The 22027-nt window shown below is 47.2% G+C and overlaps 2 protein-coding genes and 2 non-coding genes across 6 annotated transcripts; all 4 read left to right on the forward strand.

The window, feature by feature from the left end:
• The first annotated feature begins 559 nt into the window (after positions 1 to 559).
• On the forward strand, positions 560 to 10491 carry SLC25A38 (solute carrier family 25 member 38). Of its 3 annotated transcripts, none has more exons than XM_054192081.1 (7): positions 560 to 743; positions 2375 to 2496; positions 3153 to 3237; positions 3784 to 3963; positions 4392 to 4560; positions 5168 to 5334; positions 6711 to 10491. In XM_054192081.1, the coding sequence occupies exons 1-7, from the start codon at positions 675 to 677 to the stop codon at positions 6831 to 6833; spliced, it is 915 nt and encodes a 304-aa protein (XP_054048056.1). In that variant the 5' UTR covers positions 560 to 674; the 3' UTR covers positions 6834 to 10491. The 3 variants fall into 3 exon arrangements, with proteins under 3 accessions (XP_054048056.1, XP_054048057.1, XP_054048058.1); XM_054192082.1 differs by lacking the exon at positions 560 to 743 and adding an exon at positions 1135 to 1220; XM_054192083.1 differs by lacking the exon at positions 560 to 743 and adding an exon at positions 1241 to 1673.
• Positions 10492 to 14363: 3872 nt separating this feature from the next.
• RPSA (ribosomal protein SA) lies at positions 14364 to 19370 on the forward strand. The gene is made up of 7 exons (XM_054192487.1): positions 14364 to 14407; positions 14681 to 14848; positions 16023 to 16141; positions 17461 to 17706; positions 18602 to 18730; positions 18969 to 19137; positions 19231 to 19370. The coding sequence occupies exons 2-7, from the start codon at positions 14716 to 14718 to the stop codon at positions 19323 to 19325; spliced, it is 891 nt and encodes a 296-aa protein (XP_054048462.1). The 5' UTR covers positions 14364 to 14407; positions 14681 to 14715; the 3' UTR covers positions 19326 to 19370.
• Positions 16763 to 16921, forward strand: LOC128906434 (small nucleolar RNA SNORA62/SNORA6 family). Its single transcript, XR_008465178.1, has one exon. It is a non-coding gene; the product is annotated as a small nucleolar RNA SNORA62/SNORA6 family (small nucleolar RNA).
• On the forward strand, positions 17876 to 18034 carry LOC128906418 (small nucleolar RNA SNORA62/SNORA6 family). The gene has a single exon (XR_008465162.1). It is a non-coding gene; the product is annotated as a small nucleolar RNA SNORA62/SNORA6 family (small nucleolar RNA).
• Positions 19371 to 22027: the final 2657 nt, after the last annotated feature.

The raw sequence follows: 22027 nt of genomic DNA on the forward strand, positions 1-22027 counted from the left end.
AAACAGCCCTACAGACACTAAGGTCAGCGAAGGAGGAGGAGGTGCTCCAGGCGCTGGAGCAGAGATTCTCCTGCAGCCCACGGTGTAGGCCATGGTGAGGCAGGTTGTCCCCTGTGGAGGTCCACAGTGGAGCAAGATGTGAGCTAGGGGAAGAAGCACCAGGAGGGATGGAGGTGAGCTGATCCTCTTTTTCATGAGTTAGCAGACAGAATTAAGTTAATGAAATGTAAGATGACAGTCCCTCCCTGGGGGAGGGAACTGCGTAATGAGAGGAGCTCGCAAAAGGGGAGTCCCTAACGAAGAGCTTTTGCTAGCCCTTGTGTTACATTTTCTCAGAAGTTTATTCTCTCTTTCTTAAGGGGCAAAGCAAGCAAACAAAAGTTGTTTGTGCACATGGCTATTGCTGCACCCAGGAGTTTCTTTACAGGAACAACCCAACTGGATGGAGCGCGATGCCTCTGTACATGCCACCCTTTGCTCGGCCAGTGCGTGGCAAGCTGGCAAGCGAGATTCTCAGAAAACCGGCTCGCGGAAGCCGCTGGGCGCTCCTCCTATCCTCCTCCTGCTTCGCTGATAAGAAATGGCTGGCCCTGCGGGTGCAGAGAAGACGTGCAGCTGCGGGCTGACGCGGGTCTAAAAATATAAGCACCTCATTTTGGCGCCTCACTCCTTCCATGCTCTGGAAACCCAGCCCTCCTCTGCTCCGGGCCCAGGATGTGGAAAACCAAGCGGAAACAATGGTGGTAAGAAAGCGTCAGGGAGAAGCTCAGGTTTTTGAAGGCCTCAGTCTCCACAAGAAGATGGCTGGGGGGCGGGGGAGGGGGCACGACGCTGAAGGAAGACATGAAAACTACCCGTTATGAACCGTCCCCCGCTGCCCGCGTCCGACAGAGCCCACTGGGACTCGGCTGCTGGTTGCGGAGCAGCCAAGAGAGGTGACAAAAATGCCATCCCGGGGGGCGAGGCGGCGGGACGGGCCCGACCGGGCGCGGCGGTGCAAGGCCGCAAACCACGACCGCCTGGGGGGGTCTGGGGAGCGGAACGGACTGTAGGAGTGCGCATGCGGCCTGCAGGGCAGCGCTCCCACCCCCCCCGGGCTCCGCCCCAGGATCGGCTGCTCGGATTGGCCAGCGGCGGGGGGGAGCGCTGCTTGCGTCACTGCCGCCCGCCGCGCTCACTGGCTGCGGAGCGGCGCGGGGATGCCGGGGCGAGAGGCAGAGGTAGCGACAGTGACGCGCCGTTGGGACGTCGGTTACCGGCCGTTGTGGCCGGGCCCTTCTCGCCCGCTCTGCTGAGGAGAGCCCGGCGGCAGCGCCCGGCTGGGAGGCGGCGGCGGGGGGGCTCGCTGCGCCCTTTCCCCTCCTCCGTCGTGCCCCCGCGGCCGCCCGGCTTTTGGGAGGCGGCCCCCGGGGGCAGCCTGAGGGACGGGCGGGAGGCGCGGGCTCTGCCCCGAAAGGCGGCAGCGAACTGCGGGGCTGCTCCGGGCGGTGGGAGGGCGGTCGCTGCAGCGCGGCCCAAGGGTCATAAAGGGTTTTTAGAGGGGTCCGAAAGTCGGCGGTGGAAGGCAGCCATGCGCAGCTCACCGCGAAAGGCACATTAGCGGCTTTCGAGCGGCCCTCCAGAAACCACCGTGCTGCGAAAGCCTTCTCTGATGTGATTCTGCTCCAGCGGGGGTAAAAACTCGTTCTTCATTAACAAAACACCATTGTGTATTTTAATAAGAAAATCTCCACCTTGCTGTGTGGCTTGCGCCTCCTGCCATATCATCTGAGAAGTGCTGGGAGGTGGCAGCTGGTGTGGATAGGAAAACCAGACCTTAGCTGAGCAGGCCGTGCCGTGCTTTGGGTGCATTTGAGCTGAGTTTGGGTGGTGAGCAGTTTTAAGGGAGACCTAGTGCCCGTGGCAGCTGGGGACCTTGGTGAGCAACGGGAAAGAAGGATTGGAGGCACTTCTGGCACAGTGCCGAGCAGAAGTGGATGGGATTGGGCCTAAGGCACAGGTAGCTGGTGGGAAGGGGGCACCCGTTTCCTTTAATGTGGCAAATGGTTACCAAATGGCTGCTAATATGTTTCATAGAATACCAGGTCAAAAGGGACCTCAGGGATCATCTGGTCCAACCTTTGACATTCAGAAAACTCTTCAACCACTGAATTGCAAGAAGATTCTGGAACAATCTCCCAGGAAAGACAGAGGGACCAAAAACCACAAATAAAACTTGATTGGGCTCTAAGAAGGTCTGAAAAAGTTTCTTGAGCCCTGAGCAGCAGTCCTTAGCTAGTCATCCTTTCCTATAACAAGTGATATATCACCTGCTATATTTCCTCTTGTGCCATTCTTAATTAAATGGGAATTTAAAGTTCTCTTCTTCTTCTAGATGCATCCAGTTTTAAAGGCGTTTGTGTGTGGCTCCATCAGTGGGACTTGCTCCACACTCCTTTTCCAACCCCTTGACTTGCTGAAAACCCGCCTGCAAACTCTGCAGCCTGCTGTGAATGGGTGAGAGTGGAGATGTATATGCATGGGGGAGGGGAGGTGAGGGTGCTCCACCATAGGCTTCTGCCTGATTTGCTGGATGGGACTCAGACTCCAGGGTTGTAATTCAGATGCTGAAAGTCTTTCTGAAATAGTAGGTTTATTTTTATAGCATGGAGAAAGACTTCTGTTTTGCTCCAGAAGAGAGAAAATGGCTGCTTTTGTAAACACTACTTCAATAACATGTATCCGGAACATTTGTCTGTATGCATCTGAGAGACTGGTGTTTGCTGGAGTGGCCACCATGCAGTTTCACGGGGTGTCCTCTGCCTGAAAAATCATATGTGGTTGCCACATAACCTGTCCACGTGTGCTGCTGCTCCCATATGTCTGGTGTAGTCAGCTATGACTACTGCTGCTAACAAAGGGTGTGAGCAACTAAAGACGCTAATGAGAGAGGCCTGGAGGCCTCTAACGTGTTATAAGTGGAGGGAAAGCAGAATGTGATAGTGAAGCCCTGTAATGAGTGACTCAGGAAAGCAGGCTGGGTCTAGAAGGAGAACCTCTGAGGCGCTGGGGTGATGCACAGAGATACAAGTAGAAGGGGGTGGCTGTAGAGTATGTCTGCTAGAAAGCATAAGCAGGTCATCTCTGCCATTCCGGTCTTGTCTTCCTTTCAGGTCTGGTCGTGCTGGGATGGTAACACTGCTCTTTAGGGTTGTTCGTACGGAGAGTCTTCTGGGGCTCTGGAAGGGTGTCTCTCCGGTAAGTGGCTGTTTTAACCCTGCCTTCTAAATATAAATGCATAAATAAACCTATTGTTTATTACTGTCTGTGGACTGGATTTAAATAGCCAGCTCTTGTACAGTTATTAATGATACCATGTGATTTAGATGGTTAAATCCTATTTTAAGGAGTTAATGTTGTGAATTCCACTGATTAGGTCATAGCAGTCACTGTGGATTTGCAGTCCTGAGCAGCTGAACACTTGAATACCATTGCAAATGTGGGGTGGCAACTGCACCAACCTCATTTTCTTTTGGAATATCTTTTTCCTAGAAAACTGCAGTTGAGAAATATATTAAATCCTGGCATAATTGGAATCAATTGGCTTTCAATGCTGTAAATGATTTTTACCTTGTCTTCTTTCCTCAGCATGTTAGCTGAGGAAATATCGCTAAAGTTATTTTTTTTTTCTTTTGTTTTGGTTCAAAGTTTCCTGTCAAGTTAAATGTTCTCTGAAATGTTCTGTAATACATTTTGTCTTATGTGTGCTTTTTCTTTCTTCATCTGCTTCTGTTCCTTCTGAAGTCCTTTGCAAGATGTATTCCTGGGGTTGGGATTTACTTCAGCACTTTGTACACGATGAAGCAAAAGTTTTTAGTGGACCGTTCACCCACAGCCTTGGAGTCTGTCTTTCTGGGTGCCACCGCACGTGCAGTATCTGGGATTTGCATGTTGCCAGTGACTGTAGTGAAGACCCGATATGAGGTGAGTATTACCACCTAATTAGTTCCTTGTTAATGTTGTCGCACCGTTTCCTCACGATGAAAAGATTCTTCCATCTGGAGAGGGTTGCTGCCACTTGAGTACAGTCAGGGATGTAGTCCTGATTTCATCCTTGTTCACGCATTGTGCAGGAAAAGCCATGCACTAATTTTTAGGCAAGGAATGTAAGATGAAACAGAATTGACCCTGAGATCTTTAAATTTCAGTTGCATGCAATGTGTCTTTCTTATTTTACTTTCTTGAAAGGTTGTTTTAAAGGCTGAGGTAGGTGGAACCCAGTTTTTGCTTTGGGCTGTCCTCTGTGCTTCCATCTCAGGCATCACATGGAGCGTATACTAACTTGTTTGGACAGGGTGGCCTTGGGGTGTATGTAGGGTACATGGGTAACTGACAGTTGTCTACCCTCACAGAGTGGAAGATTTGGCTATGGGAGTGTATATGGAGCTCTGAAGAATATCTATCAGACGGAAGGGGCTCGTGGCATGTTCAGTGGGCTCACTGCAACGCTGCTGAGGGATGCACCCTTTTCTGGGATCTACCTGATGTTCTACACACAGACCAAAAACTTCACACCTCAGGGTAAGGCTGAACATTGGAAGCTGTAATGGGACATGTTTCTTTTCTTGCGTTTTGCCCTGCAGTTGACTGCTTGCACGCTCTGCTTATTGTCCTCTACCTCAAGTAGTTAAATTAGTCTCTTGTAGGGCTTTAGGTGGGACATTCACATTGTCCTGTGGAGAGCTGCAGACAGCTGAGGTAAGAGCAGAAATGGAAATTGGCCCTAAATTGATTGTCTTTATTAAGATTGATGCATAAGATGGGTTAGTGAACAGTTGAAAGAGAGCATATGTTCAGCTGTCCTTTCTGTTGCTAGTTGTCTTGTATGCTGATCAGTTTCCACTAACCTGGGGTTTCTCTAATGTTAGAAGTGGCTGGGGCAACACTTGCACAATATTAACATCTCTGGTCTCTGTCAAATTCGGTTCCCCAGCCAGTGAGGCTTCTTAATAGTGCTAACTTTTGACTTGTAGCCACTTTTCCCCTTGAAACATTTCCCTACCCTGCGTGGATTTTAACTTAGACCCCGATGTTGATTTAATCATTCAGTAGCTTTTCACTTTGTCACGCAGCATGAATATTCCTGGTCCGTTTTGTGTCTGAGTGCATTCCCTTTGCTCTGTTGCAGACCGGCTAGATCCAGTGCTCATACCCTTGCTGAATTTTGGCTGTGGGATCTTTGCGGGAATCTTGGCCTCACTGGCAACACAGCCTGCTGATGTCATCAAAACACACATGCAACTGTCCCCCCAAAAGTACCGCAGGACAAGCCAGGCCATTGCCTTCATCTACAAGGTGAGGTGAATCCCTTCTGCTGTCTCCTCACCCAAAGCACAGCTATGATAAGAAAGTTGTTGCCTTTTAAAGGAGGTGAACAAATGTGACTACTGGATGTGCTTTTGTAGTCAGGCTAATCAGCATTTCTAGAAGCTGAGGTGAGTCATGCTGTGGGAGACTGAGGCTGAATCTCTTGTCACTGGTTTATGTGTGGATTTGTTCGGTAATAACTGGAAAGTACGCTGGTTGATGGTCTGAAAGCAGTCAGAGGCTGAACTCCATTTGTTGCTTTTTCTTGTAATTAGAGAGGCTGTTGTCACTATTCTGATGTGTTTCTTGCTCTTCTTGAATGGATTGCAAGGTAGTGAACTTGCTCCACGGTTGTTCTTGCTGTTCTCATCTGTTTTCACAAAATTACAGATGGTGGGGAACTGGAGAGCAAGCTCAGAGTACTGGAGCACAAAGGTGGCATATTCCAGCAAGTGTCTCTCCACACAGGCCTGCCTTATGTTTCAGCCTGGTGAATGATTTCACTTCAGTTCTGTCTGTTATGTATTGATTCTTACACTGGTGGTGATGGAAAGTGCTTAGCTTATTTCATCTTAACTTCGTTTCAGCTTAGCTTAGTATGTAGACTTGGAGGAGCTGTACTTAGAGTTGCCGCTGCCTGTGGTTTATCAGTGTAGGCACATCCATGATTACCACACTGGGGCAAAGGGTTTTTTAGTATGTAGCGTGAAATGCCAGTTTCAGTTAGAAGCCAGCTACAAAACAATTCTTTGCCCTTTGGACACTAAAAGAGAAATAAATGCCCAGATCCATATCACAGGAATGGGACGGAGATGTACTCAAAGCTCACCTTTCCCTTCCTGCCTTCAAAAGGGCAGATCTTGACACGTTTGTCTTTGTTTCCATGTTGAACTCTGTTCCTAAGCAGGAATCTTTATTTGTGCATGTATTTTTTTTCGTGCATGGTACATTTGTCTCATATCAGAATGGTTTTTTTACTTCAGTACTTACAAATCTCAGTTTTTACAGAATAGTTAAGTGACTTTTGTAAATACAAAACTCTAAACCAAGGACAAGTAATTTTCCTGAAATGTCTCGAAACCATTACGCCCTCACCTTCTCTTTGTTGGGCTTGAGTGTGGCTTTCCCCATCCTGGCATCCCCTTCTCCACTCACTGCTCTTCCTTTCTTGGGTAGCCCTACAATTGCACAGTGCTACGGGTTCTTCCTAAACATTAAACGCTATGTAAGCCTGTGTCTTTCAGAAACTGGTCTGGGATCTGAGCTGAAATATATCCTGTGCTGTTCCATGTAATAAATGATGAGAAATTAAAACACTACAGGCAGATTATGATGGATTGCTGTTTATTTATCTCCTTTTGCAGGACTTTGGGTTGGTCGGCTTTTTCCGAGGTGGTGTGCCCCGTGCCCTCAGGCGGACTCTGATGGCAGCAATGGCATGGACAGTGTATGAACAGATGATGGAAAAAATGGGCTTGAAATCTTGACTGACTCGCACAAGAAATAACCAGCTTCACTCCTTCTCTTGCTTGCTGAGACCAATTGGCACTAGGAAGTTCCCAGTTCCACAGAGGAGTAAGCCTTGCTCATCTGGGAGGAAGAAAGCCCTTCTGAGACAGGGGATTAGACCTTTTGGCACATAGAGGAAAGAAGGATCCGATCTTTGCATCATTTGATCAATGCATTCCAGAAGGACTGCACCTGCAGACTGCCATGGGAAATGGCAGGGTTTCTACAGCCTGGTAACTACGCTGAGAGAAAAGCCCCTTTTAAAAATAGCTCCGTGCTCACCACCTTTACTCAATGAGACATTGCTGAGCAAAAGTGTTTGAGGAGAAAACAGTGATTGCAGAACCCGCCAGCCTGTTCCTTGCTGATCTAGCCAATAAGGCCACAATGACCCACTGTCTGATGTAGATCCTCCTTCTACGTATGCTTTGTTCTCACAGGGGAACGTTGCAGGCCATGGTGGGAGGCTGGATGCGTCTCTTAATGCTTATATTGCAGGAGCGTGTGGAAGAGATGAAGTGCTAAAGGAAAGCTAGGAACACAGTCTCTGTTGTCACTTTTGTACTGTGCGTGATAGCAGAGAAGCTAACTGGAACCTCCTTGCTGTGTCATGTGTTATTATGTAATTGAGCATCTTAAGACTCTTGAAATGTTCTTCTGCCTCTACAGCAGTGTTTGCACAGGAATTAAGAAGCATAAGGCACTTTAGAGTTGATTGCTACCAAAGTTCTACTTGTTCTCTGAAAAACATTTTTCCTGCTGGTCTGGCTGTGTCAGGAACACTCAGTATTTTTTTTTTATCCAGTTGTACTAGAAACTTATTTGCTTCCTGTTATTCATTTGTTAATCCCGGATCAACACCCTCAGTGTGAGCTGCTCCTTAGATGTAGGTTTTAGCACCAAAGCTCATAAATGTGTAATGGAAGCAGATACAGGTACTGATACTTCAGATTTCCCTTAAAAGCTGCTGCCGATTGCATGTGGAGTGTCTTTGGGTTTGCCCTTTTCTGTAAACTTTCTTCAAAGTTTGAGACCTGTGAGTGTTTGGTAGGGAACTTTTTCTTTGGGCTCCACACAGACCCTTCAGTTTCCCAGCTGATCGTTTTCTCTTAGCAGGTAGTCCATATTTCAGTATTCCTGAGTTTAGTCTTAGAGATAAATATACTTTTTTTCATCCACTGTGCCTTCTTCCTCATTCCTACTTTGTTACAAAGGCTTCGTAGTGTGTGCCATCCAAACTTGGGTGCAGCCTGCTCCCCTCTTCACTTGTGCCTCTGTGCTGGCTGGCTGGGTTGGGACTCTTGCAGCTCCATTGGTGTTGCCACAAAGCTGGGCATAGAAGTGTGCATCCTCTTCTGTAGTGTGCCTTGCAGAAAACATAGCTTTGGCATTTATTTTCTTAAATATCTAGGGATATTACAATTCACTTTAGAAGCAGAGCAGATGACTCTAAATATGAAGACGTGACGCTGTAGCTGTACGAAAAATCGGTACTATGTACCTGTTGTTCATAGAATTTAAAGTGTAATTTGCACAATCACTGCCTGCCCTGGCAACATCCTGAGCACAAGAGTAGAGGGGACGTGGGTTGTAAAAGATATTCTTTACCAGATTCCAACTCCAAGAAGGTTTGATGACTGACGTGCAAGTAAAGTCTGAGTAAAGTGTAAGGGGACAGGCTGGAGAGTTGGAAGGTGTGCATGTTTTTAGCCTCAGCCCATCTGCGAGGGGAGAGTGGTGCTAGGCAGTGCAGGAGTCTCCAAGAATGGTGGTGGAGGGTCCCGTGTGCCCATGTGTGTATATTAATAATAGAGCACTGCATCAAATCATTCCACATTGTGACTGACAAGCTGTCAGATTCCCTCTGCTGCTTCTCACTGTCAGGCATGTGGGCACATCATTTGCCAAATCCCAAATGTGAAGAATTGTTCCTTTCTTTTGCTGTCCCTTCTACCCTTAGTGACGTGAACTCGTGAGGGTGCATGAAACAGTGGTAACTGCTCGTCCTGCTGTTTGTTATCCTGAGCACTGCTGGCACACGGAGCTGGAGAACCAAGTCTGGGATTGCTGACTGGATGGAATAAGGTGGCAATTATGAGAGTTACCTCATATGTCTTTTACTTCCCTATGCATGGGATCAAACCAACTTATTATACTGGAAGGCTGAATTTATTTGGGGCTTTCGTAATGTGGTGAGTTGGATCTATTATTCATCCTCGGCTGTGGCAGTCAAGGGCCAATATATAATGTTGCCTTCAAGGTGTTCTATGAATATTTTTGTTCCTGATTTAGCAATGGCAAAGAAGTGTGCAACTTGTGCAGACAGAAACTCTAGGCTCTTAAAAATGAGGCAAGCGAGCAAAGAATGCCAGGTGATGAATGAAGTTACATACTCATCAGAAACCTAAAATGCGGGAACACCTCAGTTGCTTTTATGCCCTATGCTCCTGCCTGGTCAAGTAACAAAGGAAGAACTAGAGAATCTATTCTGGTGTGCCAGTGTTTTAAAGTCTAACAATTTATTTATTATTTTTTTTTAAAACCTGGATTCAGGCCTAAAGCAGTGTTAGCTTTTCCTTTGGGAAAGTTCTTCCATTCCCCTTACTTTGTGGAGAATAAGGAGGCTCTTTGTTGTTGCAGTAGAGTGAAAAACTACATGCTTCAGTGCTTTAGACTTGTGAATTCTCCTGGGCACCTTTGAGTTTAAGAAATGGAGAATCTAAACTGCACTGTTTCATCAACCCTTGGTGCTGCAAATCCAAAAACTTCTCTACATGTGAGCTGGGGCGAGTGAGTTTTGCGGTGCAAGTTTGTTTTTCTTATTTCTTGTGTCAGGTCTCTCTTATATGGGGGAAGGGAAAGCCTGAAGTTCTGTTTCAGTGTCTTCTGAAAGCTGTATCACATAGGTAGGCACGAGACTATTTCTCAACTCTGATCATTACCATCCTTCCCCCTTTTCCCCCCTTCAAAAACATTCTGTTTCTGAAGTGGTTTACTGAAGTTACTTCTTGATGGCTGTAGCAAGTCAAGAAAAACAAATGTGTGGACTTGAAGTTTTGATATATTGCCCTTGAGGTTGTCTGTTTCTAATTAATGACAAACAGTCACTGTACAACCTAAATGCAATGTAAATCAAAAGATCTGGATGCAGGTGCTTAACCACCTATCTGCATCATGCCAGCAATTCAACACTAACAATCCTATTAGATAATAATTTACAAAGCCATCTTAGCTGGCATTCCAGAGAAGGTTGTGTGATCCCTTCTGTATATGGCAGGATGGCAGTCGGATTCCTTTTGGAATGACCTCCGAGGCTGGCAGTACACTACTAGTGAATGTGCATTGCCCCTGCAACCCTGGTGTAAGAACACAGCTGTTAACATATTGAGGCAGTCAGTATTTAAGTGGAGTGTAAGGACACAAGAGAAATAGTCTGATTATTTATGCTTCAGAAACTTTTCGTTTCCATTATTCCTGTGCTGATGATTATTATTTTTTTTTCCTTGCACTGTTTAAACAGAACTGGAGCTTTGGAACATCACATAGGTTTGAGCATTGTGAGTGTTTATGTGTCTATATAAAATATTTATGTGAGAAGGTGTATTATATGTTTCTATTAAAAACTGCCAAAATCAAGCATGTCATCTTGTCAGTGTTTCTTAAAATAAAGCAATCAAACCCACAAGGGATGGGATGGATAGGGGCTTAAGAAAGCAAAAGAATTTTCCCAAGAGAACAGGACTATTGGATGAGTTCAGGGTCCATACAAGGCAATGCATATTCTCTCTTTTATGGGGTGTAACATACACAGGCTGTGCTCGTACAACGTAAATCAGCTTTACTTAAATGGAAAAAAACCTCAGAATCTTGCCTTTTTCACAGCTTCCCCTGCCTGCCTGCCTGCTGTGCGTAAAGACTGATGGAAATTGAATCTCTGTACCAGCTGTGAAATACCTGCCTTTAGGACAGTGGGGTTTTGAGCACTCTGGGGAGAGACTGGTTTTAATCTCCTGCCAACCAGGTCTTGCTACTCAGGCAGTCGGATCTCAGCAGGGGACCCGAAATTGTGCCTGGGACTTCATTCTCTGCTGAGAGGTGCAGTACACGGTGACTCTGGGTTGCTGAGATCTCCTCTTGCTGTCACAGCATGCTCCTGGGATTCAGTGGGAGGCAGGTTGCGCTAAGCAAAACATCACTACTGTTGATAGTGAGATGTACATCTTCCAGATGTGAAGATCCCAAACCTCTCCTCTATTTTCAGATGTTGCCTAGATGATGCATTCCTATATGGAGCAATTTTCACGACAAATTGTGTGTAACAGACTTACCAGGCAGTCCTGCTGTGCAGCTGTGTGCCAGCTGGACCCCAGCTGCTTGTGGAGGTACCTGATACCGAATTAGGCTGGTGATAGTGCCTTTTCTTAAACGCAGGGTTCCCCAGAGCTCTCCTGCTGCCTTGGAGAACCACCTCCACCCCAGCTGTGAGAAGAGATAGCAGACAGGCTCCCTAACCCTCTTGGGTGGTGGAGGGTGAGAAAGATAGAAAAGGAAGAGTAATAAAACACTGAACTACAGATCTCCCTTTTCCCAGGCAAATGCTGTGCTTGCTTTGTTATTTTTAATGTATTACGCAACATGCGTGATCACCGACACCAGTGCTGTGCAGAAGATATTCCTCATCTCACACACACACACGCATATATATGTGTACTTTTGCAAAACCAGTGTGGAGCTCTTGAATATGCTTACCCCTTCTGGCATTGCTTCTGGTTTCAAAGTATTGAGCTACTACTATCGAGTATTTACTACATTCACTGTTTCTTAATTTCCAATTTAACCACTATAGAATGCTTTGGGAGATTTTATCATAATGCATTAAGGAATTTCAGTAAAAATGACCAAAAAAACCCCCAGAGTTAAAATGACACCTCCACAACTTCTGTGACAGATATCGGGCAATTCTAACTTTGTAGAACTAGAAAGAAGAAGGGAATAGATTTGCTGAAGTATGTTTCCCCAAAACATGAAAGAAATAACAACAAACATTTGAAACGCAAGCCAAGATGGTATTTACAAAGAAGCTGGTATTGTGCAGTTTCTCTGGAGGTGGGTCAATCTCCATGGGTGTGCTGTTCCCCGCAACTGTAGGATGCATCTCTCCAGGGGCTCTTGCAAGGATTTCACCGATCGCTGTTGGTGACTGACAGTAGTTTGCACAACAGAAGTAGGAACATCACTATTCTTCACATTCAAGCTCATTACACTTAATATCAGTTTCCAATATCTTTGTGATCAGATATGGTGTCTGAGGTGTAAGAAGTTTCTCTCAGTTAAGGAATATTTTGAAGCCGACTCAACTTTTAAAAAATGATGCTACACTTCATATAATGATGTAACCAAGTTCAGTGTGAACAGTGGCAGGAGAGACATGTTCTAAAATACACAGTAAGACAGATACACTTCTACCTGAGGGACATGTTCGTTAGCGACAGAGATTTATTTTAAACTATCTCAGCACACAATTAAAAAATAAAACAAACTTGCAGGTTGCTTAAGAAAATAATTAGGAATACTTTACTGTCAAGCTTTAGCATGGCTCTTCCAAGCCCCTCGTGGGCTGTGCAGCTCATGGTCTACCAGAAAGGACCGAAACTCTAACAACAAGAAATAAGATGTGGTGCTTACGGACACGGTTTAGTGGTGGACTTGGCGGTGCTAGGTTAACGGTTGGACTTGATGATCTTCAAGGTCTTTTCCAACCTAAACAATTCTATGATTCTATGATCAGAGATTCCAGAAGAGTCTGGAATGCTTACCAGCGGCACTCCTTTGATAACATTGTATTTTCTGCAATACTCATTACTGAACTTTGTTATGTTCAAATGCACTTTTAACACCATTGTTTTTTGATTAAGCAGGAGACCTCTCCAGACTAAAACCCTTGCACACGCTATGGTAACACCACCACCCCTGCTCTTCTCACCCCTCCAAGCTAATATTCACATCCTGCTCCCATTAGCAGATGCATGTTGTACATGGCCACAAAAGGTCATCTCTCACTGTCATCTTACCAAAGCACGCTTACCAAGGTGCAACACAAGTCCATCATCTGTTAGGTACCTCTGTAATAGTTCATGTTCTTGCTGAGAGCCCATTTACTAAGTTTCATTTAACCTGCTTTTGTCACCACCACGTGGCAAATGTGTGAATTGTTCTCTCCGAAGAATATTCTACAACTGGTCTGGTAATCTTGCTAATTAAGATCATCTAACAAGCACACAAAAGACAAGAACAGTGTGAGAGCCAGCTCCTGACAACTTGCAGGTTGAAGTTTCGCGGGAATGATGGAAAGTGGCTGACAGTAAATGCACAAACCGCTGCTCACCAAAGCAGATCAAGGTCTCATTTGACAGGAAAAGAAGCACATCGGTGAGCTGATGTTGTAACCTGCTACTTAAATAATCTCCTTGGTGTGGTTTAACCCCAGCCAACAACTAAGCACCACACAGCTGCATCCCCGGTGGGATGGGGCAGAGAATTGGAAGGGTAAAAGTGAGAAAAACTCATTGGTTGAGATAAAGATGGTTTAATGAGTAAAGCCATGCACGCAAGCAAAGCAAAACAAGGAATTAATTCACAGCTTCCCATTGGCAGGCAGGTGTTCAGCCATCTCCAGGAATGCAGGGCTCCATCACGTTTAACGGTTACTTGGGAAGGCAAAACGCCATAATTCTGTACATCCCCTATTCTTTCTTCTTCCCCCAGCTTTATATGCTGAGCATGACGTCACATGGCATGGCACATCCCGCTGGTCAGCTGGGGACAGCTGTCCTGGCTGTGTCCCCTCCCGGCTTCTTGTGCACCCCCAGCCTACTCGCCGGCTGGGTGGTGTGAGGAGCAGAGAAGGCCTTGACTCTACGTAGGTGCTGCTCAGCCAGAACCAGAACATCCCTGTGTTATCAACACTGTTTCCAGCACAAATCCAAACCGCAGCCCCGTACTACCTACTAATTAGGTACCTAAATTAACTCTACACCTGCCAAACCCAGCACAGCTCCTCTGGAGCAACTCGGCGCGCAACTGTTGCTATCAGGAGGCTCCATGCCCAGCCACGCTGCCATAGCTATATTGGGTTAAAATAGTCAAGAGAAAACTAAAGGAGCACTGTTATGAGAAAGACACGGACACGAATTACGACTGGCAGAAGGCCCTGACAAATATCACTGCTTTCCTTTTTCTTAACAACCCCCGCTCCCAGGCCTGTGTCGGACGTGACAGAAGGGAGGCGAAAGATGACGGAACACATGAAACCTGACCACTTTCCGCTGCTTTTTAAACTAAACTAACAAAAATCAGACACGCCCCGCCCCCCCGAGGGGACAATCACGGCGCCGGCGCCGCCGCAGGACGGAGAATTGGCGCGCTCACCGCCGGCCCCGCCCCCCTTAGCCCCGCCCTTCCCGCCGCTCCCCATTGGCCGGCGAGGCTATATATAGACGTCACGCGGTAATCCCTTCCCTTTCCGCCCCGGCCTCCACACGGCGTTGTCAGTGTGAGTCCGGGCCGCCGCCTCGGGGAACGGGGAGGGGTTCAGGGGCTGCGGCGGCGGCGGCGGGGCCTGTGGGTCTCTGCGCGCCCCTCCGCCCCCCTTCGCTGTGCCGGACCCAGCCGAGCCGCGGGGAAAGGCCAGGGCCTGTCGGGTGTTGGGGGGGAGGAAGAGGGCGGCCGGCGCGGCCAAGATGGCGGCTGGGGCTCCTGGCGGCCCTCGTGTGGCGGAGGGAGCTCGGAATCCCCGCCCGGCTGAGCCGCCTGCTTGTGCCCGCAGGTTCCCTGTCGTCGCTTCCCAAGGGAAACCCCACAATGTCCGGAGGTCTCGATGTCCTGCAGATGAAGGAGGAGGATGTCCTCAAGTTCCTCGCTGCCGGGACCCATTTGGGAGGCACCAACCTTGACTTCCAGATGGAACAGTATATTTACAAAAGGAAAAGCGATGGTAAACCTGTAGGATGGGTAGTCCTGGGTGGGCACCAGGGATTTTGCGGGAACAGCTGCGGAAAGCAGGAAGGTGCTAATGCTTGAGCTCCCTAGCAGTTCCTCCATGGCCTGAAAGGTGCAGACGCCTTAAGTGATTGAATCATGTTACTTGGAGAAGTAGGATGAAGTACGGATTTTAGAAGTTGGTAAATCAATCACAGCTGGACATGGGCACTCCTGATAGTTCTTGACTATAGTAATAAAATTGTTTTAATATCTCACTAGTGATTTCTGGTGCTTGTTTGCATTGTTCCTCAATCTGAGCTGCACCCTATTAAAAGATGAGAGAAGCTCAATGTGATCCGTCAGTGTGCGCTCGCAGCCCAGGCAGCCAGCCATGTCCTGGGCTGCATCAAAAGAAGAGTGGCCAGCAGGTCAAGGGAGGTGATTCTGCCCCTCTGCTCTCGTGAGACCCCACCTGCAGTACTGCATGCAGCTCTGGAGCCCTCATCACAAGAACGCTGTGGACCTGTTAGAGCAGGTCCAGAGGAGTGCCTTGAAGATGATCAGAGGGCTGGAACACCTGTGCTATGAGGACAGGCTGAGAGAGTTGGGGTTGTTCAGCCTGGAGAAGAGAAGACACCAGGGAAACCTTATAGCAGCCTTCCAGTACCTGAAGGGGGCCTACAAGAAAGCTGTGGCGGAACTTTTTACAAGGGCATGTAGTAATAGGACTAGGGGTAACAGCTTCAAACTAGAAGAGGGTAGATTTAGATTAGATCTCGGGAAGAAATTTTTCACTATCAGGGTGGTGAGATACAGACTGGAACAGGTTGCCCAGGGAAGTTGTGGGTGCTCCATCCCTGGAGGCTGGATGGGGCTTTGAGCAGCCTGGTCTAGTGGGAGGTGTCCCTGCCCATGGCAGGGGGGTTGGAACTAGATTATCTTTAAAGTCCCTTCCAACCTAAAACTTTTCTATGACTAAAACTTATACCAGGCCGTGGTTCATGTTGATAGGTGCTGAAAGTATGCTACATTAAAACCATATGGGAGGACTTACCTTGGAATAGCTTTCCACTGACTAGAATTTTGGAGTAACCACAGCCATGTGACAAGTTCAATATTAGAAGAGTGCTATCCTGTTTTAGGATCTTGTATTTGCTGATTTCCCTAAAGCCTTTTGTCACCAATAGGTATTTACATCATCAATCTGAAGAGGACCTGGGAAAAGCTCCTCCTGGCAGCCCGTGCCATTGTTGCCATTGAGAACCCAGCTGATGTGAGCGTCATTTCTTCTAGAAATACTGGACAGGTATGGACGTTTGTTGATCACGAGGCTTGCAGTCTTGGGAGGACTCTCTTGCCATGCGTCATTGCCTGCCAGTGGCAGCTTGATGATAAAAGGAAGTAATACAAATTTTGACTGTAGGAACACTTTTTTGGAAGCATGTTTCTTGTGTTGCACTTGCAGCTTAGAAGAGATCAGTTGAAACCCACCCCCCATTTCCATAGTTTCAGTGGGTTGGATAACTTGTTTTTCTTTCGTATCCTCCTTTGGGTACTTCCTGTTGGATTTCTGGCGTATTAGTGGTGAGTCCCCTAGTGGCCCCCCTCCCAATAATTCTGTGAGTCATTGGCACTGCTTTTTGGGGACAATAAGCACCTGATACCAAAGTTTTCAAAGAAATCATTTACTCTGTTATTAAGCAAGGTATAGTAACTAGTATATTGTTAATTTTGTCTCTAGACTTTCAGCAAAAAAACTGCCATAGAAGGCAAACACCACCTTTAAATAAAACCTAATTGGCCACTGAAGTTTATCTCTGACCTTAGTTTCTTTGAAGTAATGCAGGTGGTGCTGCAAAATATAGGAAGACTATGTATGACATGGGGTGGATTTGCAGAGGAAAAGCTTGGGTTCCTCTGGACTTGACCTGCACACTGTTAAAGCTTGATGCTGAGGTCAGTTCCTGGCCAGTGAGCTCTCAAGTGTCGGAAGTGTGCTACAGCAAACTGATGGCAGGGTTTTCGCTAACACCAGGAGAGGGGCTCCCTCTATGAACGGAGTTTGATAGTAGGCCCTGCCACATGCCCAATGGGCTGATGCCTGAGAAGTTGAAGGCTGTTGCAAGTAAGAACTGCCAAATGCAATTTTAATGGATACAGCTACGGTTTGTGCTTATTTATGATTGAGCTTTTCCTGTAGTTCCTGAAGTTATGCTACTGGATAATGAAAGGATGTAGAAATAATGGAAGAAAATTGTCTTTGCTTTTTTCATAAGCTGTTTGTTTTATCCCCCCTTTCATGATCTCATTATGAGACTTTGGAGTAGAGCTTGTAGAGCTTTCAACTAAGTTCAGAGGAAAAAAAGGTGTTTTTTTTTTTTGGTCTGTATCCTGACTGCTTGCATTGCTGGTGGATATCTTTTTAACTCTTGGTGTCCGTGTAGCTATTTTTAAAAGCATTTTTATTTTGTGTCCTTCTGAATGCAGAGCTGTTGGTGAGCCCTGATTTCACAGGAGTTGAAGTAAATTCAGTTAAATTTCCTGGGTGTTCACTGACAGCATACCTGGGTGACTGGGTTGAAATGCAGTTTTCCTGCTTCACCTTTGCTGTGGTCCGTTTTGCAGCGTGCTGTTCTGAAGTTTGCTGCAGCTACTGGGGCTACTCCTATTGCTGGACGTTTCACCCCTGGTACCTTCACAAATCAGATCCAAGCAGCTTTCCGTGAGCCACGACTCCTGGTTGTTACGGACCCCCGGGCTGATCATCAGCCACTGACAGAGGCATCTTATGTCAACATCCCCACCATTGCTCTGTGCAACACCGACTCCCCGCTGCGCTATGTGGACATTGCTATTCCTTGCAACAATAAGGTAACAGCTTTGTTGTAGCATTCAAAGCTGCTTCCTCCAAAGCATGCCCTAGGTGTCAAGATGGATGCTTTCTGCAGGGGAGGGTTGGCTTGTATCTCATGTGTCTTCTGGGGTGAGGGCTAATCAAGGCCTCTTGCAAGCTAGCAGGTGGGTGGGGAGGAGGATATGAGCTGCACACAGTTGGAACTTGGAGCTGAGGCTGGTTTCTGGCCAAGGAACTCTCAAGTGTAGGATGTGTGCTATAGTAACCTGGCAGGACTTTTCACTGACCCCAGGAGGGTCTTTGTGGCCCAATGAGTGGATTTTGGTAATCAAGCTTGCCACAGTTTATGAGTATGAATGAAAGATAAAGTTATCTGATGAAAAAACTGCTCTGAAACATTGCCTTGCGAGAAACCACCTGATAGGTAAGGTCTGGGGAGATGGGAAACTATCTTTGATCTCTATCTAGATGTTGTCATTCACCAAAACTAATGTCAGCCAAATTTGAGCATGTGTGTAAGGTTTGCTCATTTAGTCAAGTTTTCTGTTTCTTTTAGTATATGTGATGAGCATAATCCCCGTCTTTTGGACAAGATTCGTGTGGGGTCGTGAGCAGTATGAAACTCCGTAGCTGGATAATTGCTTCAGGCTATGTTGTATGCAGCAAATTCAGATGCTGGTGATGAAAGTGTGCTGCCATTTCTGCAGAGACCTGAAAATGTCACTGGGAACTCTAAAAGTTGCCCTTTCCTGTGTCCAAGTACATAAGTCTGGGCATTATCAAGTAATGCCTTTCCCTTGCCCAAGCAAGAACCTTGGATTGAGTGCAAATAAGTCTTTTTCTCTTTTAAAGAAAAAAGGTGTTTTCAAAGGTTTAGCTTTACAGGAAGTCTTACTTTCTCTTCTGTTCCAGGGAGCCCATTCAGTGGGTCTGATGTGGTGGATGCTGGCTCGGGAGGTCCTGCGCATGCGTGGCACCATCTCCCGTGAGCACCCATGGGAAGTCATGCCTGACTTGTACTTCTACAGGGATCCCGAGGAGGTAGGAGACCTCAGGAAGGAAGTGTGGCTGTGTGAGATGTCCTCCTTGTGCTCCTGCCCTGTGGTCCTGTGTGCCTGCTGTTGAGGACAGGTTTTGCCAATATAATGATTGCACTTCACAGTTAGGGTGGTGATTTGTTAGTCTTGTTATTGCTTGGTGCATATTGTCTGGTATGTGATAGTGTGAGGGTGGTGAGGTGTTCCTGGTGGGAGACTTAAGCTCCTCTCTTCTGTTGCAGATCGAAAAGGAGGAGCAGGCTGCTGCTGAGAAAGCAGTTACGAAGGAGGAGTTCCAGACAGAATGGACGGCCCCAGCTCCTGAATTCACTGCTCCTCCTCAGCCTGAGGTTGCAGATTGGTCTGAGGGAGTGCAGGTCCCGTCTGTGCCCATCCAGCAGTTCCCCACCGGTCAGTTTGGGGGGTGCCTGTGGGGAGTGGGGGTATGTGTTGTAGTGGGTGGAAAGAGCTGGGGTGTGTTAAACGTTGTTTTTGTAATTGCAGAGGACTGGAGCGCCCAGCCTGCCACCGAGGACTGGTCAGCAGCTCCCACAGCCCAGGCTACTGAGTGGGTCGGCACTGCCACGGAGTGGTCATAATTTCAGTCCCGCTGTACTGCGAGAGAAATAAAGACTGGTTTAATACACACCGTGCATGCTACTGCTTTTTTAGAACTTGTTGGCAGGTGAAATATGTGGGTAGCATGGGGCACAGTCCTTGGCCAAGGGGTGGGAGGGTCTGCAAACCGCTGTTTCACCCTGTTGGGTGGAGTTGGGGGCTGTAGGCTGCTGCCTGCCCTCCCCAGGGAGTTACAGCACCATCCTGAGGTGGCGTTCCCATTTCCGGCCTTCCTTGGCTCCACGCCTGCTGCTTTCGTGGCGGCTCACTGTTTGCTGTCAGAAGGCGAGGGTGGACATCACAGGGTGACGTCTGAGGTGGGGCTGCTTTTCCTGCCAGGGCCAGTGGGCGGATGAATCTCTGCTTACCCCAGACAGGTGCGCTCTGTCGCCCCCATCCAGGGTTTCACTGGTTTGCAGGGTGAGGTGGTCCCAGGTGCGGGTGGGAGTCGTGGCCTGGCTGTGTGGCATGGAGAGCCCTTGAGCTGGCAGCTGCTCCTGTGGTGAAACACCTGTTCTAGCATCAGTGTTACTGATTTCTGCCTCAAAAATACTGCAGTGATCCTCAAAAAAAGGTTAATTCATCTGCTTTTAGCTATTTTGAGGATTATAGGATTTCTGTGATTAATAGCAGTAATGGGAGGCAGACTCTTCACCAAGAGAAACAGGTTTTGTTGGAAATGGAGAAGTGTTCAGATTGGATCCCCTTTTCCATGTTGCTGTGGTCTCACTAGTCTTTCTAACTTCAGCCATGACAATCAGCCTGTAAAGAATGTATTAACTTTGTTGTCTTGTAGCACGTGTACTTGTTTGCTTTTACTGTAAGATGCATATTAACAGTAAAAAACCCTAAAGCAAGCTATGTATATTGCACAATATCTGTCCAAAGGAAGCTGATCTTTTTTCCTGGTGTCTTTACCTATTAAATGCAAGGCAGCTAAAGATATGTTAATTATTAACAGCATTTAGCCCAGAGGTATGTGAGCACTTTACTATTTGGCTTTGAAAGGGCCCTTTCCATTCTGTTCCGTGCGCTGTGTTTTTCAGATGTGTCATTCTGGCACATCCTCAAGTCCTCTGCTTTCCAGCACCCAGCGGTGGGAGGCCTCTTCCTGCCACCTGGGGTCTGGCACCACCTGTCACCCCTCAGCGTGGGGTGAGAGCCTGTTGGCTTTGGGACTCTGGGGTGGGTGCCGTGGCTGGACCAGGGACAGCCTGTACAGCAGCTGCTGATTCGCTCCCCAGCTCCGAGATTGCCCAAAATAACTTGTTGCCCTGGTCTTTTTTTTTTTCCACCCTTCCACAGTAAAACTTTCCAAACTCGGAGCACGGTTTTACCCCTCTGTAGTTTGAATCCCTGCTATTGCTGTTTCACCGTTGTCCCTTTTTTTTGTCTGTTTTGTAACCTCCTTCATTTGAATATGTTCCAGGTACTGAGAATATGGTAATCACCAGACAGCTCCTGTGTAGGTGATGGGGCTGTTTTAAATCAACCATAGCTGCACCCGAGTACTTGTTACTGAAACATTTCTGGTGTATAATTGTTTTCATCTGAGGGTTTCCTCAAGTCTCACTCTGGCTTTTGTGGTAAGCATCTTTTTTAGGCCCAAGGACTGCCAGTAAGAGGTGCATCCATGCAGCCTGGGAAAAGATAGTCAGGAGCCGGATCTCTGCATGTGGATTCAGAATTACCTTTCTGGGATAACTGAGGTGGGGCAGGAGAGCTCATTTGACTGGAGCCCTGCAGGGGAGATGAATAGCAGCCCTTTAGAAAAGCAGGCAGCCTTGGCTGCAGCGGCAGAGGGCACGTTGCAGGAAGGTTGTTCCTCAGCATGCCTGGGGCACAGGGGAGGAGAGGTCTCAGCACGGGGCTGGAGGCAGCAGCAGAGACGTGGCAGGAGATCTTGCATCTGTGAGAGCTTCCCATGTGACAAATACCTTGTGTATATGATTTCTTCAGGCAGTGAAGAGGGGTAGGAAGAGGAACTATAGAAGCTCCTAGAGACAATGGTTTGTTTATTATTGCATTTTTTTTTTCTGGCAAATGCAGCGATGGTGTTGATGTTGAAAAAGGACAGCAGAGAACTTGTAACCATTTTCTTATGGATTGATCTGATTTGACCCAAGGTGGCTTAGGCCGAGGTTGTTTCCATGTCTCCTTTACCTTGAAGGTCTGTCAGTGTTCCTTTTCTCCACAACCTTCTCTTTGCATTTGGTTTGGGTTTGTTGGATGGAAAAAGGAGGGGAAAGGGAGAAAAAAAAACCCCATGGGTGGAGATAAAGACAGTTTATTGGAAACAGTAACAGAAAAGGAAAAATAACAATAATGACAGAGATCACTCGCTGCCTGGTGAACTGGCACTGTCTGGAGTAGTGACCACAGATTCCCACCTCCTGGCTAACCCCCATTTATCTACTGAGCATGATGTCTGTGGTATGGAATATTTCATTGGCCATTCCATCCTTGGAATCCCTGGAAAAAGTCCTTGAATAGTGTAAACACCACTTGGCAACAACTAAATACAATAGGTATTATTGACAGTCCTTTCACTGCAATTGCTAGAAAGAAAATGAACTCTTTCCCAGCTGACACCGGGACGCTGGGCTAGATATGCTTCTTGGGGTAGCCTTTCTCTTCCATGTTTGGTTTCAGCAGGAGCCAGCTGATGTTGCTGAGCATCACA

Source organism: Rissa tridactyla, chromosome 2 (genome assembly GCF_028500815.1).
Source record: "Rissa tridactyla isolate bRisTri1 chromosome 2, bRisTri1.patW.cur.20221130, whole genome shotgun sequence".
NCBI lineage: Eukaryota > Metazoa > Chordata > Aves > Charadriiformes > Laridae > Rissa > Rissa tridactyla.